The sequence below is a fragment of the Arvicola amphibius genome, chromosome 12 (genome assembly GCF_903992535.2).
Source record: "Arvicola amphibius chromosome 12, mArvAmp1.2, whole genome shotgun sequence".
Lineage (NCBI taxonomy): Eukaryota > Metazoa > Chordata > Mammalia > Rodentia > Cricetidae > Arvicola > Arvicola amphibius.
Genome location: NC_052058.2, coordinates 63,158,649 through 63,174,519, shown reverse-complemented (window position 1 = coordinate 63,174,519; position 15,871 = coordinate 63,158,649). Strand labels below are relative to the sequence as shown.

General features: G+C 40.8%; 1 protein-coding gene across 2 annotated transcripts in view; it reads left to right on the top strand.

Annotated features, from left to right (window-relative positions):
- Positions 1-412: 412 nt before the first annotated feature.
- Astn1 (astrotactin 1) overlaps positions 413-15,871 on the top strand; it is a 324,573-nt gene continuing 309,114 nt past the window's right edge. For both annotated transcript variants that reach the window (XM_038349589.1, XM_038349588.1), the window contains exon 1: positions 413-695. In XM_038349589.1, the coding sequence (XP_038205517.1) occupies positions 413-695 (283 nt within the window). The remainder of the gene's footprint in view (positions 696-15,871) is intronic.

Genomic DNA, 15,871 nt, shown 5'->3' with positions numbered 1-15,871 from the left:
TTTTTGCATTACAAAGACGCAGTTCTAAAAATGCAGAGCAGGTAGTTAAGAGCCTGGGGGATGGAAAAGGCAGGAGCATCATCAGCCAGCTGGGGGATGACCTGATTCCCTAGAATCCCCAGTCCTCTTCTTCTTTCCTCCCAACATCCTTCCTTCCCTTTTTTTCGTCCCTCCAACCCCCCTTTTCCCTTCCCCAGATAAGCAGCTCCGGGAAACAAAGAGCTGGGCTCTCCAGACCTTAGCGTTGGAACCTAGGGCTCTCTGAGAAGCATCTCATTTCGGGGACCAGGGCTCTCGAGCTCTGTGTCCCCTCCCCAACCTCCCCCGCCTCCCTTGCTTGCTCGCTGCTCCCTCCCTGCTCGCTGCCTCCCCCATCATAGCAGCGCTGGGAGGAAGGCGGCCAGGGCTCAAGATGGCTTTAGCCAGGCTCTGCGCCCTGTTTGCCTGCTGCTGGGGGCCGGCTGCGGTGCTGGCCACAGCTGCCGGCGACGCGGATCCATCCAAGGAGCTGGAGTGCAAGCTCAAGAGCATCACTGTGTCGGCGCTGCCCTTCCTGCGCGAGAACGACCTGAGCATCATGCACAGTCCCTCGGCCTCCGAACCCAAGCTTCTCTTCTCTGTGCGCAATGACTTCCCGGGAGAAATGGTCGTAGTGGACGACCTAGAGAACACGGAGCTACCCTACTTCGTGCTGGGTGAGTCCCTGGAGAGGTCGAAGAGGCCGGAGGAGGCGCTGGACCGGCGCCCCCACCCCCCACTCGGCCCGCTCCACACATCCACTTGCTGCCGCCGCCTCCCCTCCCCCACACTACCTCCCTGGATCCGCCCCACTGCTGGACCTCTCTCCACACCCACTTGCAGGCCGGCACTTTGGCTTTAGTGCACCTGATGTCTCCCCCAAATCCGATCGATCCGGAGACCCGACCCCCTTTCTCAGCTGCCTTGCCCCAAAGGAACAGGTTGCTGGAGTGTCTCTGAAACCTTCCTCTGCCTTGAGCTGGGAGTTTTCATTCAGGAACACATCAGTACAGCGTCAGTTTCCAGACCAACTCTCATAGGCCTCTCTCCCTGCTTACATGCCACATGCTTAGCTCTTGGCTTCACAGGTTTGGGCACTTATAGTTGCCCACCACTATCTCCAGGCCTTAGGGATGGGAATTCTGTGGTCACCTTGCCAGCACGTGAGTGCCTCACTGCAAGGGCTGATCATCCCTCATCCAAAAGCCTCCGTCTGTCACCAGGGCTTTGATAGCCTTCCTTCCAAACAAGTTTCTTATGTGGCTGGAGTTCATCTTGTGAAGTTGTACTTCCACGCCTAAAGCTTAACAACCTCCTTATTCAGGCCCCTTCACATCTCCATGATGCTTTAACGTCTCTTGTTTAAGGAAATGGCCCAACTGTGTGGCTCAACTATTGCTATTGCTCTCCTCTGTTCTTGAAACTTCCTTGGGTGCAGATATCCTTGCACACAGAACAGCTTCCCTGGGCAAGAAGCTTGTCTTGCCTTTGTTTGCAACTCTCCGATCCCTTTCTCATAATTTTCTAACAGTCACCAAATCCCTTCAGATGCTGACTGAATCTTATGCCGCTTTGACTCTACCCTTTTTGTTTTCATTACCAGAATCTTGCAAAGCATCATAGGCTCATGTGATTTAGGCAACATTTCCCTACTCCATCTGAAACTCCATGTCTCTCCATGCTGCCCCCACCCAACTGTGCAGTCCATTTCTCTAAAATACAATGTATATAGTCTTACAATATGCTTCACATATTATAACTTTGTTCAGGAAAGGAGACAAGGATAACCAATTCAGTCTCTTGATGTGGGGAGGGGGGGGGAAGAGGAACCATGTCCAGGATGCTATTACATTTACTTAACATCCTGCAAACTCAAGTTCACTTTGCATGAATATGGTTCCCCACTGGCCATGTGTAGGTTGAAGCCATAGGTGAAATTATAAGCTCTCTCCCTACCCTTCTTTCACAAAGATTCATCTTTATGCCCAGAGCATTTAGGGAGGAGGTGAGGAAACCCTGGTTTCTCAACTCCAATGGAAACATAATTGAAAAAATTGCCTGGTCCTATGAAAAGTTCACTTACAGTTCCTGGAGTGCAGCTCAGTTAATCCCATTGTAGCCAGCCTACACACTTGAATGGGTTATTTTATTTTATTTTTGCAGGAAAAATACCAATAACATAATAAAGACTGGGGGCTGGCTAGAAACAGAAACAGCGTGGTTATGCTACTTGTTACAGCATTTAATTTTTTGAGTTTAGTGGATGTAAAGTTCGTGTTGAAGTCATGCTGATGTGCAGATACAATCTGTTCACGATGCTTTGTAAAAGTGAATGTGGAGAATTATATGTTTCTAAAGGGGTTGTTTGGGGTTCTGCGTGCAGTATTTACTGTGCATAAGTTGGACATATGTGGATGAAAGGGGGAGGCTGGGCTAGGAGGTGCTCAGAACTCTACTTCTCTTTGTGAAAAATCCCAAACCCGGGACTGTGTACTGTGATATTCCTATATGAGCCCAATGTCTAATACTCAGATGGTCAAGAATGAGTTTTCTGTGCCTTTGTACTGTAGCTGCCCACTGCAGTGCCCTGTCGGGGTTGCTATGGTAACCTACTGCACTAAGGCACAGGCACTTTCCACTTCAGAACCAGAAAGTGCAGGATTGTTCTCCAACGTCTCAGTCACCCAAATAGGCTCAGAGCCAGTGATTTGCTGGTGTCTGTCCCTTTGGGCCTGGGATTCGCAAAGGAGCAGCATCCAAGAGAGAAGAATGAGAGGAGTTCGAATACATGGAGGACGGACTGGAGGACACACACGTGTTCTTAAGGCTACGCTTTGTAGTCCTGAGTGCTACAGCTGAAGACGCACAGTGAGGGGCATAGTAATCTGTCGTAGGTCTCTTCTCCCACATCTCAGGAAGCAGCTATCCACCAGCCAGTAGTTCTGGGAATTCACGAAGTTCCTCCTTCTTTTCTCTCTTTGCTACTATCAGGACCCAGAAGCTGACTAAAACATGCCTGGCCCAGGTGCTCTCTAGTCAACAGGAACACAGATGCCTGTGTGTTTGGGTGTGGAGAAACATAGGAATGCTGAGGAAAGAGATGTGTCTGTAAGGTGAGCAGGCTCCGTGGAGGATGGACTTAGCAACACCTTGACCAAAATCAGGTCCTGTCACTCATAGAAAAAAATGAGAATAAATAACAAAAACAAATGTTGGCTTTTTTCCCTCCTCTGAGGATCAAGTCAGACTTCTCTCATTCCAAATAAGGATCTTCCAAAAGTGATCTTGCTACCAGCTTTTCAGGCCCCTTAACCTTTCAAATCAGCTGCAGTTTTCTTTTTTTTTTTTTTTTTTTTTGGTTTTTCAAGACAGGGTTTCCCTGTAGTTTCTAGAGCCTGTCCTGGAACTAGCTCTTGTAGACCAGGCTGGCCTCGAACTCAGAGATCCGCCTGCCTCTGCCTCCCGAGTGCTGGGATTAAAGGCGTTCGCCACCACCGCCGGCACAGAATTCTTTTAAGATTTTGTACATGCCTCCTTCCTGGAGGGCTCTTTGTGCCCTACCCACAGCTATCCAGTCATATGAACATTACACACACATGTTACCTTTTGGTGAAGCCGTCCTTAGCACCTCCACAGACCACTGAAGCTGGAACATTTTAGTATCTCTTTGCAAAGACTAGAAATATGTGTGTGTGTGTGTGTGTGTGTGTGTGTGTGTGTGTATACATGTGTGTATGTGTATATATATATTTGTGTGTATGTATGTATATATATGTGTGTGTATACATGTGTGTATGTATATATATATTTGTGTGTATATATATATATGTGTGTGTGTGTGTGAATGGGATAAAAGGTTTATTTGACTTGGTTTTGTCTAGGATAACTGAAAGTTCATGTGAAAAGTTTAAGATGATAGTGGTGACTATGAATACATGGATATAGGAATGGCCTGGCTATGAATGGAGATTAGCTTGAGTAGAGTGGAGCCTCGATCTAAGAATGCTGGGAAATGCATGTGGTTCTGGAGAGTAGGACATGGCTTTCCACAGGCCGGGCAGGGAGGGCTGACTTGACCCAGAGAGCTGTGATGCGTGGCTCCAGAGACTCTCAGCTATCAGCCTGTCCATTTTACTTGTAAATGTCATCTCTTGTGGTAGGGTATAAGGAATCCTTGTCTCCTGTTCTCTGAGGTGGGAGTTGCAGACTACGGTACAAGGGTAAGATGGCACTTTAAGTTATATCTACTTCAGCTATCCAAAGCTTTGGATTGGAATATTTAAATTCAGCTCCCGTCATCTCTAGCTTTCCTGTCTTCCCGCAAATATGAATTTTATTGTGAATAATTGTCTTCCCTATAGTACATGTCAGGCAACTCCAAGCCAGATAATCTACACCTCCGCTTTCAGGTGTGTTATGAAGGTTTTCTAAAGTAGTGCAAAACAACTGTAATTTCTAACTAAAAATATTTGGGCATCTAAGCCATATTATCCTCTTGGGAGAATTCGAAGGTTTACTAAATTAATATCTCAACTAAATATTCTTGTCTCATCTTTCATAACAGAAGATATTCCTGCTTTGGGAACACATTTGATCTTGGGATGGAGCTAATGTGAGGAAGGACATCCAGCTTTGCTGCGCCGTGAATGGATGTGTTTATCACTCCCAAGGACATCTGAAGAGGATGTTCCTCTTCTCCAAACCCAACTCTTGAGCCTTTGCATGTGCAGGCCTTAGTGATACAGCTAGTCTGTATTCTTTGGTGTTTTGCATTAACTGTTGTGGATTTCATAGAAGAAAGTATACCTAAGGACAAATCAGTTAGCCTGTAGAGGTGTCGTAAGGCCCCACATACAAGATGCTGTCAAAAGTGTCTGGAATAGTCCAGTGTGGTGGTTAAAAGAACCATCTATGAAGGCAAGTCTTGTGTCAGCCTCCGACTTGCCACCCTTTCCAACAATAGAGAAGAGTGAAGATCATTGGAGATAAAGAGATTGCTCAGGGCCCCATTGTTAATCACGGATTGATCTGTCACTTAAACTTAGGACAGGTAATGTGACATTTAGGCTTTTATCCATGCCTTCTGCTGTATGCTTTAATTTTTTTTTTTCAAAAATCTATCCTTTTACACAGTTAGATAAAGGATTTCTGGCAATGAATAGGATAGAGAAAACACACTCACCTGCTTTATACAGAAAAATCTTTTATGTGTAAATGTCTTTCATGCAGCTTTATCCATTCAGTGGATCCTTACACAAGCCTTGATGCAGAAGGTGAACTCCATCAAGAAGCACCCAAGAGGTTTTATTTAGCCATGAAGGACTTGGCAATCCTTATTTGCAGCCCTGTTCCTTTACTACTTGGAGGTATTGTATGGCATCCAGAGGCGTGATGAACCTGCTGGGTTAGGATGATGATAAAATGTTTAATACTCTGCCAAGTGCCCCCCTGAAAATGCAAATTAAGAATATGATGGGGGGGGGGACCATGAGGCCATGCAGAAACCCTGTGTGTGTGGCTCTGGTAGGAAGCTTCTGATCTTTATTATATGGTCTTGTGCTTAGAATCCACTGTCAGAGTCCAGTGAGCTATCCCACAGTGAGCAACTAGCTTCATATACAACATTGGACAGCATTTCCTCCTTTTACGTGTGCTTCGGATTAGCGGAAAGCAATACTTCAGTGTCCCCAACTTCTCTTCACAGCTCTCTCCATCTTCCACTGAAAGCGGAACTTTAAAACGTGTTTCCTGTATTTCTCTTGCTCTTCTGTACAGTGAGCTTTAGGTTAACAATGAGCAAATTTATAGAGCGGCGACCTCATCTGAGACACGGTGGCATGAATGATGGCAATCTGAAGCTGGAATTTTCAGCACTTAAACAACACACACTTGAAGAACGTGCTAATTTATAGTATTGAGAGGGTTATTATTTACTGTTTCTCCACAGAAATGTAGATTTTTACATCAAAGGGGTTTTGAATGCAGGAATGATGAATTATGCGATGCTTCAAGTGTTCTTCAAGATGTGCTGATACAGCTTAAATTCAAGACATTGGCGCTCATGAAAGAAAAATAAATACCAGCTTAATTTTTTTATTCCTCTTTGGAGGGAAGATTGAGTTCTTGTTTTATAGAGCAAAGCCATACACATACATATGTATGTGCACACACACACACACATTCCCTTCCTTCCTTCCTCCCTCTGTTGCTTTTTTCTTTTATTTCCCCCTCTCCTATCTTTAAATATAATTGAACTTACATGGCTAGGAGTTTCTCAGAAAAATGCCAGTTAATGAGGATAGAAATTTCAATGAAGACATGTCAAATTTTAATTTTTTCACTTTTATACCATGTCCGGATAGATGCCTAAAGACTGTAGAGAAGCTCTATTTTAATCAAATTAATCACCCAGGACAAGTTAGCCTATGGCAGTTTCTAATGTGTTACAATGACATCTATCACCATATTACTTTTATTACAAATATGATAAACCTTAAAACCTTATAAGAAAATCAAAATATCTGCTTGGACATTTATAAGGATTCTTTTCAAGGAACAAAAACAGAAAAATTAAATTATTCCAAATGGAAATCTAAACTAATGCTCTAATTCTTATACAAACAGGGTTGAAAATGTGCTCACCTAATGTCCAAGCCATTTCACATCTAGCTATGTAGCACACAACACAGAAAGTCTTCGGTTCATACATAGGAATACTTGCAACAATGCTGCTGGCAACAGAAAAATCCGGGCACAGCATTAGACGAAAATTGGAAGTAAATATGGTGATACCTCCACCTAATATGATATGATCTAGTTGTTTTGTGTAAGGACAGGTAAAGATGTGGTCAAATGTTCATGCAAAGAAAAAACACACAAAAAACAAAAGAACAGTGGAGTCTCCTCTAACATGAAAGATCGTAATGAGAAGGGGAAGAAAGAAGGGGACTTTGAAGATGATGGCAGGACTTGATTTGGGGTTTTGTTTTGTTGTTTAGTTTTGAAAAACATGCATCAGTGTTTAGAACAATTTTACATATATGAACATGCACTCCCTCCTCCTGTTAACCTTTACATTAGTATGTTTTTGTGTTGTTGTTGTTTTTTTTTTTTTATCACAGTTGAAGGACCAGCTTTTGCATTTCAGATCTCATCCACAACACTACATTGGATTTAGTTGCCCTGTTTCCTCAGACTTCTCTTACCAATGACGCGTTCTCAGATTTGTTGACCTTGACAGTTTAAAGAATATTGCTCAATCGGTATTGGCCTGGTCTTGCGCCAGTAATTAGAAGAGATGTGGGATTTGAGGATGAAGGTTTATCTTGTCATTTCTATCATACAATATCAACATGACTGCTCACAGTTACTATTGATCTTAATGACCTAGTGAGATTGTGCTGTGAGTTCTCCTCTGTAGAGGGTCACTTTTCTTCCCATTCTATACTCTACTCCAGAAGAACGCATTGCTCACAGACCACACTGTGCTACCTATGGTCCGCTTGTTGTATAGGCTTAGTATATAACTAGTATAAATTATTTAGACTCATTCTATATAAGAGAATTGTATTTTCTGTTTATTTATTTATTCAATTATCCATTCATAACAAATGCACTCATAAACATTTATTTTATACTTGGGGTTTTAATTCAATACTATTGTATTGATTTTATTGTTCCAGTTGCTTGTTCTAGCTTTACCCAAAAGAGAACTCTTGCAGTAGGCTTCTGTGTACCTCACATACTTCTGTTAGTGTGGAGTTTTGTTTTGAAGACTTTCTTACTTTTAGCTTATGTAAGTTCTTCTACGTTTATTGATTCAGCATATTCCACACCCCTACCTGACATAGTTCTGTTTCTAAGGAGCCCTGATTCTTTGTTTGAAAATGGTATTAGAAACCAAGATCTAGGCACCAGGAATTATTTTATGCACTGCACAGGTATCGTTGTTTCTACTCTGTCAATTGCTAGAACAAAGGAACAAAACATTGATGCTGACTCATATACACATGTATTCACAGTGCTTCTAAATCTGTAGGTATATTAAGCTAAGCATCAGGTGATGCTGATGACTCTAACTCCATTCCACTCTCTATATTAATAATGGCCTCACAAATCGTTATATATTTCCCCTCCTGATTATCTCACTTCAACAATGAGAAACCTGGTTCTGATCATCCACCATCCAGTTATTTAAAATTTCTATTCCAGTGTGAAGCTTATAGAGGTTACCAGAACTTGCCTATCTTCACCCCTATGGGAAATGACTTCAGCAGCTGGAGCACAGTTTGGGGCACGGTTCCTTTTGCTTTAGTCTTAAACACTACCTATTTCCAAATTTGCTTGGGTCAGCACTTACCCCTCACTGCCTTCAGTAAGACTGTTCATATATCTCTCTTTGTTAGAGCTAGTATCTTTGCCACATTCTTCAGCCTATCTTAGGGTCCTCAAGCCTCCTAAATGATTTCTTTTATTTCAATTTTATGGCATTCGAGTTGGCTCTTTGCACTCTAAAGTTACGTGTCTTGATAGATGCAAATGTAAATGCCTCTTGTGTTACTCTTATGTGGTGATATATCCATGATTATGGGATTATACAGAATAATTTGATTAGCTTACAAAATACCTCAGCCTTTCTTCTTCCTGTTGTTACTTCCTTACCATCAGACTCTGGGCGGAACAGACTGGCTCTTCAGTTGAATCCAGGTGTATTTGTCTTCAGTCTCTTTCTTTGTCTCATAATTTTTCTTTGCATGTTCAGGAAGTTATCTTGACTCCTAGAGGTGTTGATATGTTTGACACACACATTTATTATCCTGGCAGGATTCTTGCCCTGATCCTGTGTGCTTACAACAGACAACAGGGCTAACAGTGATTCAGGAAATACTATTGCCCCCAGTTTTGTCAAATCATTTTTTTTACAGTACCCATTCCCTTGATGTCTGCCAACAACATCCTTCTTGTAGATTTGTACAAAAGTGGCCAAAGGAACATGTCATATTTGTTAGACAGCTTAGTGAACATATATTGAGCATCTCCTTAAAAAAAAAAAAGTCTTCAGCTGGGCAATGGTGGCACACGCCTTAAATTCCAGCGCTTGGGAGTCAGAGGCAGGAGGATTTCCATGAGTTCCAGGGAAACCTTGTGTACAAGAACTAGTTCCAGGACAGCTAGGACTGTTACACAGACAAACCCTGTCTCAAACAACAACAACAACAACAACAACAAAATGTCTTTGTTTTGTCAAGAAAGTGGTTCTGGCTGAAGGCTGCATACAAGGTTTTGTGTATTTGCTTTCTTTTTGATTATTTGTGTTTATTTATTGTGATCTCAATGCATAGGTTTATGTTAACAATATTCTTCAACTTATAGCTTAGTTTTATCTCAAGTCTATGCAAGCAACTCTCCTTCCAGGGGTTTATTAATTTATCTGGACATGCATTTCACTTCATTTTTGTTCCCAATTCCTAGTCACTCTTCCCCATATAAGTGTCTATTCTATGTATGTGTGTGCATACCCGTGTGCAGAAGCTCAGGTGCTCCAAGCAATACCATACTTGTGGGGGTCACAGGACAGCTTATGGGAATCATTTCTTTCCTACCACCTTGTGGGATCAAGGGGTTGGATTCAGCTCCTCAGGCCTGTTTGCAAGTACCTTAGCTGTTCCATATCCTATACAGTTTTATTTATTTATGTATTTATTCATAAAATGAGGCCCATGTAGCTTGGGATGGTCTTGAATTTCTTTCTTTTCAATTTTTACTTTTTATTCCTTTAATTAAGTACAAATTTAGTATAATAATCTTAATGCCAAAACATATTTGCTTGGCTTTGGAAAACATACGGTATTTCTTATGTGTCTGATGTAAATTAAGCTTGGCTTCAGGAGCAGAGAGCACACACAATTAATAGAGTTGTGGTCACAACCATCCCACAGCTAATTCTCCAGCAGTGACTGAGGAGGGGTGAGCAACACCACTGACGCTATAGTGAGACACAGACACACACAAGTGTTCCTTCTCAGTGACTAAGGTCATTTCTGTGCATTTCTCTCATCTTCCACTTGTCTTAATATTTCAATTAAAGTTTATGTCACTTCGTTGGGGTGTTTTTATTATTATACCCTTCTTGTGAAAGGAAGATCAAATGGAAAGAAGCAAAATTCTCTGAAATCACAGAGCTAGTAAGACGTGCAGGTAGGATTAGACCCACACCCGCAGATCTTCACCCCATACCTGCATTTGAAAATGGTTGACCCCTAGCTTTACCAACAGATAGCACACGGGTGCTTCCTGAGTTGTTGTCTGTTTAGGATTTGTGTGTCATCTGTAGAGAGTGTACATATTGTCACAAGATTATAAGAAGAGTTAAATCAGCTAACAGAGAAGAGCAATTTGCCCAGACCCAAGTCACTGACAATAGATCAGCGTTAGTTCTCATATCCATTTCCTCTCCCTGGATGACTTTATGGTTATAGAGTTCTGGATGGGTGTATGGACAAACAGACCAAGTAGCCAGATTAACAGTGTCTGGTATCAGTTAAGCACCGACTGTATCAAGGTTCTGTGCTAGGTCTTGTACTTCTTATACGCCTGCATCGCATATGTTCTTGCACTGTGGGTGTGCTTGACCACTCCCCTTTCTTTTATGTCCTCAGCACTATGTTTATTAAGATTCAGCTGTACTGTATGATTATAGACTATTTCTGTCCAACAGTGTCTTCAGAAATAATGCTATTGTTTTATATATGCCTTATCCAGTTTGGTTAATCCTAATAGCATGGACCTCTTGAGAACTTCAAATATGGGTAGCACAACAGAGTGACTAAATTTTAACTTTTAACATTTAACTTGCTAACTCTCAAATAAGTTCCTACATATACAACCTACCATATCTAGCAATGCATATACAGAACACTGGTACCATCGTTCAAAGGATTACAGATGCTGTAGAACACTCCGTTGTGGATATTGGCCACATTTTACCATCTTCTTAAGACAGCCGACACCCAGGTTGCCTTCTGCTGCCCACCGCTGGACACAATGTTGCAGTTATCACCTTTGTGCCTATTTCCTGAAGAAATTTTTATGTACCTTAATATGAGGAGAATTTCTGGTTCATAAAAATGATAAATATTTCATAAGTTTGCACGTGAGTGGTTTATACCAGTCTGCACTCTTCTCAGCAATATGTGAGGGTTTCTATACCCCCCCCCATATCTGTTCTATATCTGTTATCATTACACAGTTCTGTAATAACTGTCACTCCACTAGACTGGCATTCCGTTGCTAATCAGTTTGTATGTTATTAATATTCACATGCTTAGTAGAATATTGCTTTGTCTATAATATGAATTGTAAATATTTTACATGACTTTGTGTATTTTGCCTTTGATTGTATTTGTTTTGTTTGTTTGTTTTTGTGGGGGTCTCATATAGCCTAGGTTGGCCTTTGTCTCCCAGGTTTTGGATTGATAAACTTCATCACCTTTGCAGACCTTATCTCTTCATTTTGTTTCTGGGTTTTCAGAAAGATTTTAAAGTTATAAAATTAAAGCTACTAATTATTTCTTTTGGATTCTATTCTTTTTCCATGTCTTAGCTGGGAACATTTTGTACACGTTAAGATTATAAAAGGATTCCTAAGTTTTCTTTTAATACATCATGTTTATACTTTAAGTTTAAATATTTGATAGATATTGAGCTTATTCTGGTATATAGTATGACATATAACCTTGTCCAGATGTGCTATGTGAAGTATTACGTTAGCCATCCCTATAGTTACTCAGATGTCTGTACCAGTCATTAAACAGCGACAGGTTTCCTTCTGGTTTGAGATGTCACCTTTACTATATACTCATTTGATAATTAGGTTAAATTGAATAAAAATTAGCATTTTTCAGAAGAGTCGATTGCTTTTTCCTTCATAAAGAGTGTTTCTAAAATTAATTTTTTTGATATTTATAGAGCTAATGATAGGATTTTTCTCTTTGGATTTTTTTTGAGAAGTGAATTATATACATAGATTTCCTCAGTTTGAACTGCTCTTGCATTTCTAAAATGTCTTCACCTGGTAATAATTAATTGTTACTTGAATATGAAATTGGATTTTGTTTGATAATGTTTCATGGAGAGTACATCACATCACTAATTCTAAGTGAGGCTATTCTTAGGTTTTCTGACTGTGTAGTCTTTGTCAGAATTTAGTAGCAATTTTACATTTGCACCATAAAAGTAATTGCTTCTTTTTTCAAGAACAATTTAAACAGCATTGAAATGATCTATGGTACTTAAATCATTGCCTGGTGATAGGATGATTATAATGGCCAAATTGTGAATTAGTGACTTTGTTGGTGAGATAATGAACGTGCAAGTAAGAGGTCTAAGTCAAAGGATGCTAGGATATATGAATGGGTCATTGAACTTCCTGGTTTGGATGAGAAATTATTAGCTATAGCGTAAGAAGCAAATAGTAGAAAGGATAAATCCAAAAGTAGGTCAAAGGATGTAAATGAATACATATTTTAGTGCCCATGTTTAAAGTGACAGCACATAGTTGAAGGGACAGGAGATTAAACATGTACACCCTAGCAGAACCTAGTGAAATTTGTTTTTTACGCTTCTAGACTGCAGGTAAGATTGACATATCGTCTAGTTTCCTTGAGACTCTATTTTCACTGTAATCTGTATTTACTGTAATCTTCTGGCACACTGAAAGTCTGTACACTGTCTGTCTTGGTCCTGACTGTGGCTTTGGATTTCCCTGCTTTCCCCTGAGAGCTGCTTTTTCTCTACATATAAGTTCCGTTTGACTCATTCTTTAACCCATTTATTTTCTCTTCCTCTCTTTTCTGTGTCCCCCCTTTCCAGAGTTTTCTGGGTGACTAATATGGTGAATTTTGATTTCTAAATTGGCCTAGGAAATTAATAAAGCACGCATGAGTGTCTGTGTGTTTTCAGAGCTCACAGGATCATGGATATTGAGGCCTATGACCTAATCAATGGCTTGTTTCTTTGATGGGTTTAGAATGTAAGTGGACCGTTGTGAGACGGTGGAACTGTTAAAGGTTAGGTCTAGTTGCAAGAAGTACATTGGTGGGACTTGCCTTTGAAGGCTGTATTTTGTCTGTTACCCCTCCTTATTATGTATTCCTCTTTGGTTCCTGGCTTACACTAGATGATCAGCTTTTGTCCACCATATTTTCTTCCATGTGCCTCTGCCTTGCCATGGTCCTAAAGCAATGGAGTGAACTATGTACTTAAACCACTGGACTTGTAACTGAATAAGTCCTTGTTCAACTGTGTCTCTCTCATATGTTTGTCATGGGACCAAAAGTATGACCAGCACAGTGGCTTTTTTTTTTTTTTTTTTTTTTTTATCCTAGCACCAACCTGGGATATAATCTGATGGAATGTCTTGCCAAAGGGCAGGGCATGTCTCTCTGTACACTTTGCAGGTGTATCATGGGATGGATGACTACTTCCTTTGCCACTCCATTGCATCTTTCATAGCATACATTCTCAGCATCAGGGCCATGCATGAGCTCCAGAGTTCACGGAATGTAAAGTGAATATGCAAATATAAATTCTAAACATAGAGTTACTTCTTAAGTGAGATTTTTAAATGGGCCTGATAGTCTAGCATTTTTTTAAAAAAAATTGAGGCTGTATAAAAATAACATAGAGGAGAAAAGCTTACAGACCCTCAGGTAAGAGTTCTAGGGCCAGTGTTTAAGTTTGGTAGGATTTTCTGCTTTTATCAATTGCTCAGAATCCTAAGATCCCTCCATCCTCTTCCTTTGCTCTCCTGCAGGCCAGAATCCTCTTCTACCGCAAGGCAGTTCAAGAGGGTGAATGAATTTGCTGGAAGGGGAAGGGCAGGTGTTTTCAGGATAACACTTCTGAAGGAAGTGAGGAAATGTTGCACACATCCTTTGTACCTCCATAGCATACCTGGAAATGCAATGTAAGCTAGTGACTACATACTAGATTTAATTCAACAAAACGAAGGAAGGAGATGATGGAGGAAGGGGAATGGAAAGGGGATATATTTTTTTTGTAAACACTGCACATAAGGACACCTCCAAAACAAAGAAGCACCCCTTAGCACACATGCAGTTCTGCTATTCTTACAAAACAAAAACAAAAAGCCACTTAATTTTGGGAGTTCACCCCTTCAGTTCTGTCCCCTTCTGCTTCCTCGTGGCCTGACTCATCAGCATCCACTACTTACCAGAGTTTGACACTGGTCCTAGTTTCTTTTGCAGTCCGTCTCTTGTCTTTAGACAAGCTGTGTTAGCGGTGCTGACCCAGATTAACAAATGGTTCCTGAAAGAACAAGGTGGTAAATACTTTTAATCTTAGGCCACTTTGTCTCTATCACAACTCAATAGATCCTCGTGGTGGAAGGGCATCCATAGATACCAGGTAAATACAAAAGGCAAATGAATGACTGTGGCTGTGTTCCATTAAAATTTCATTTAGAAAAACCAACAAAAGCACCACACATTACAGCTGATCAGCTTTTCATGTAGACAGTACATCTAATGTGCCTCTTTATAATTCTCGGATGCCCCATATGCCACAGTTCCACACTCAGATTCGCATTCTCTACACACGACTGGTCCCAGTCTTTTGATCCCCACGTGTGTCTAGCTCTGATATTGTGCTGTGTGTCACAATTCCTATTCCAGCCTTTCTCCTGCTCTCCTTCCACTCTGCTCCTCATTTGGTTCTTGGAAATACAGTTCATTGACCACCTTGTATTTCCCATGTGCATTCGAATGCTCTGACACCATCATTTCCTGATAAACAGTTTATCACTATATTCAGTTGTCTTGTTTGCATTACTATATAGCATCTGGTGCTCACATGAGCATATGAGAATCGTCTCCCAAAATCTATGGGCATTTCTTCCAAGTCCAGAGCAAATGCTAGGTTTTGTATATGATTGTTCTTATTTGTGTGGATTCGAGGCATTATAATATGACTTCTGATCTCAGTTTGTTTCTAAAAGTTGCTTATTAATAGTTTATTGACCTTGATGAACTTCCTCTCACATTTCCCTAAGTGACTATTTTAGATTTTTGGTAAAATCATTAAGCTCACAGCTTAGTTACTGTGTTTTTACACTTGCTAAGATCTTGTTTCATACTGTACCTAAAGTTCTATTAAGCATAAATGACCTTTGATGTCTCTGTAACTCCAACCTCTAAATGTATAAATTCTACTTTCATGATTTTTCCTCCAGTTTCTAATACTTTCTGAGCAGTTATTCAGTCCCAGATGTGATCATTGACTCTGACAATATAATCAGAAATAAAGGAGACATAATCTTATTACAAAAGCAAGAATTCCATCTCTCTAGGGCCTCACTGTTTCTGCCATTCCTTTTTTCTAGATTTCCACTCTTTCCCCTCAGTCCTTCCTTTCTCTTATAAATATCCTCAAGTCTCTTTGTCCACCCACGTGTGTGTACTCCTGGCCAGCTTCGGTCTCCTAATGTCAACTCCAGCACACTTCTACTATCCTCTTAGTAGCCCTCCACGCTGTTGTTCTTCCTTGAAGTGATAGGTATGGGTTTAATTGTTCATTGATATTAAGATAATTGCAACAGCTCCAGACATCACATCATATGGGACAATATTCAGAGGAAGAGTCGAGATCGATTTTGGTTACTCTCTTGAAAGAAAGAGGCTGCATTTTCCCAGTAGACTGTGGAAGCCACTCCTTGCTACTTTTTGGTCTAGTAAATAGAACAGAACTGTGCCTGCACATCCTTAGATCAGTTTCTCTTCAGAATGATGCAGTAGGTAGTCATCTTTGAAATAAATCAGGATCCATTCTGGAGCAG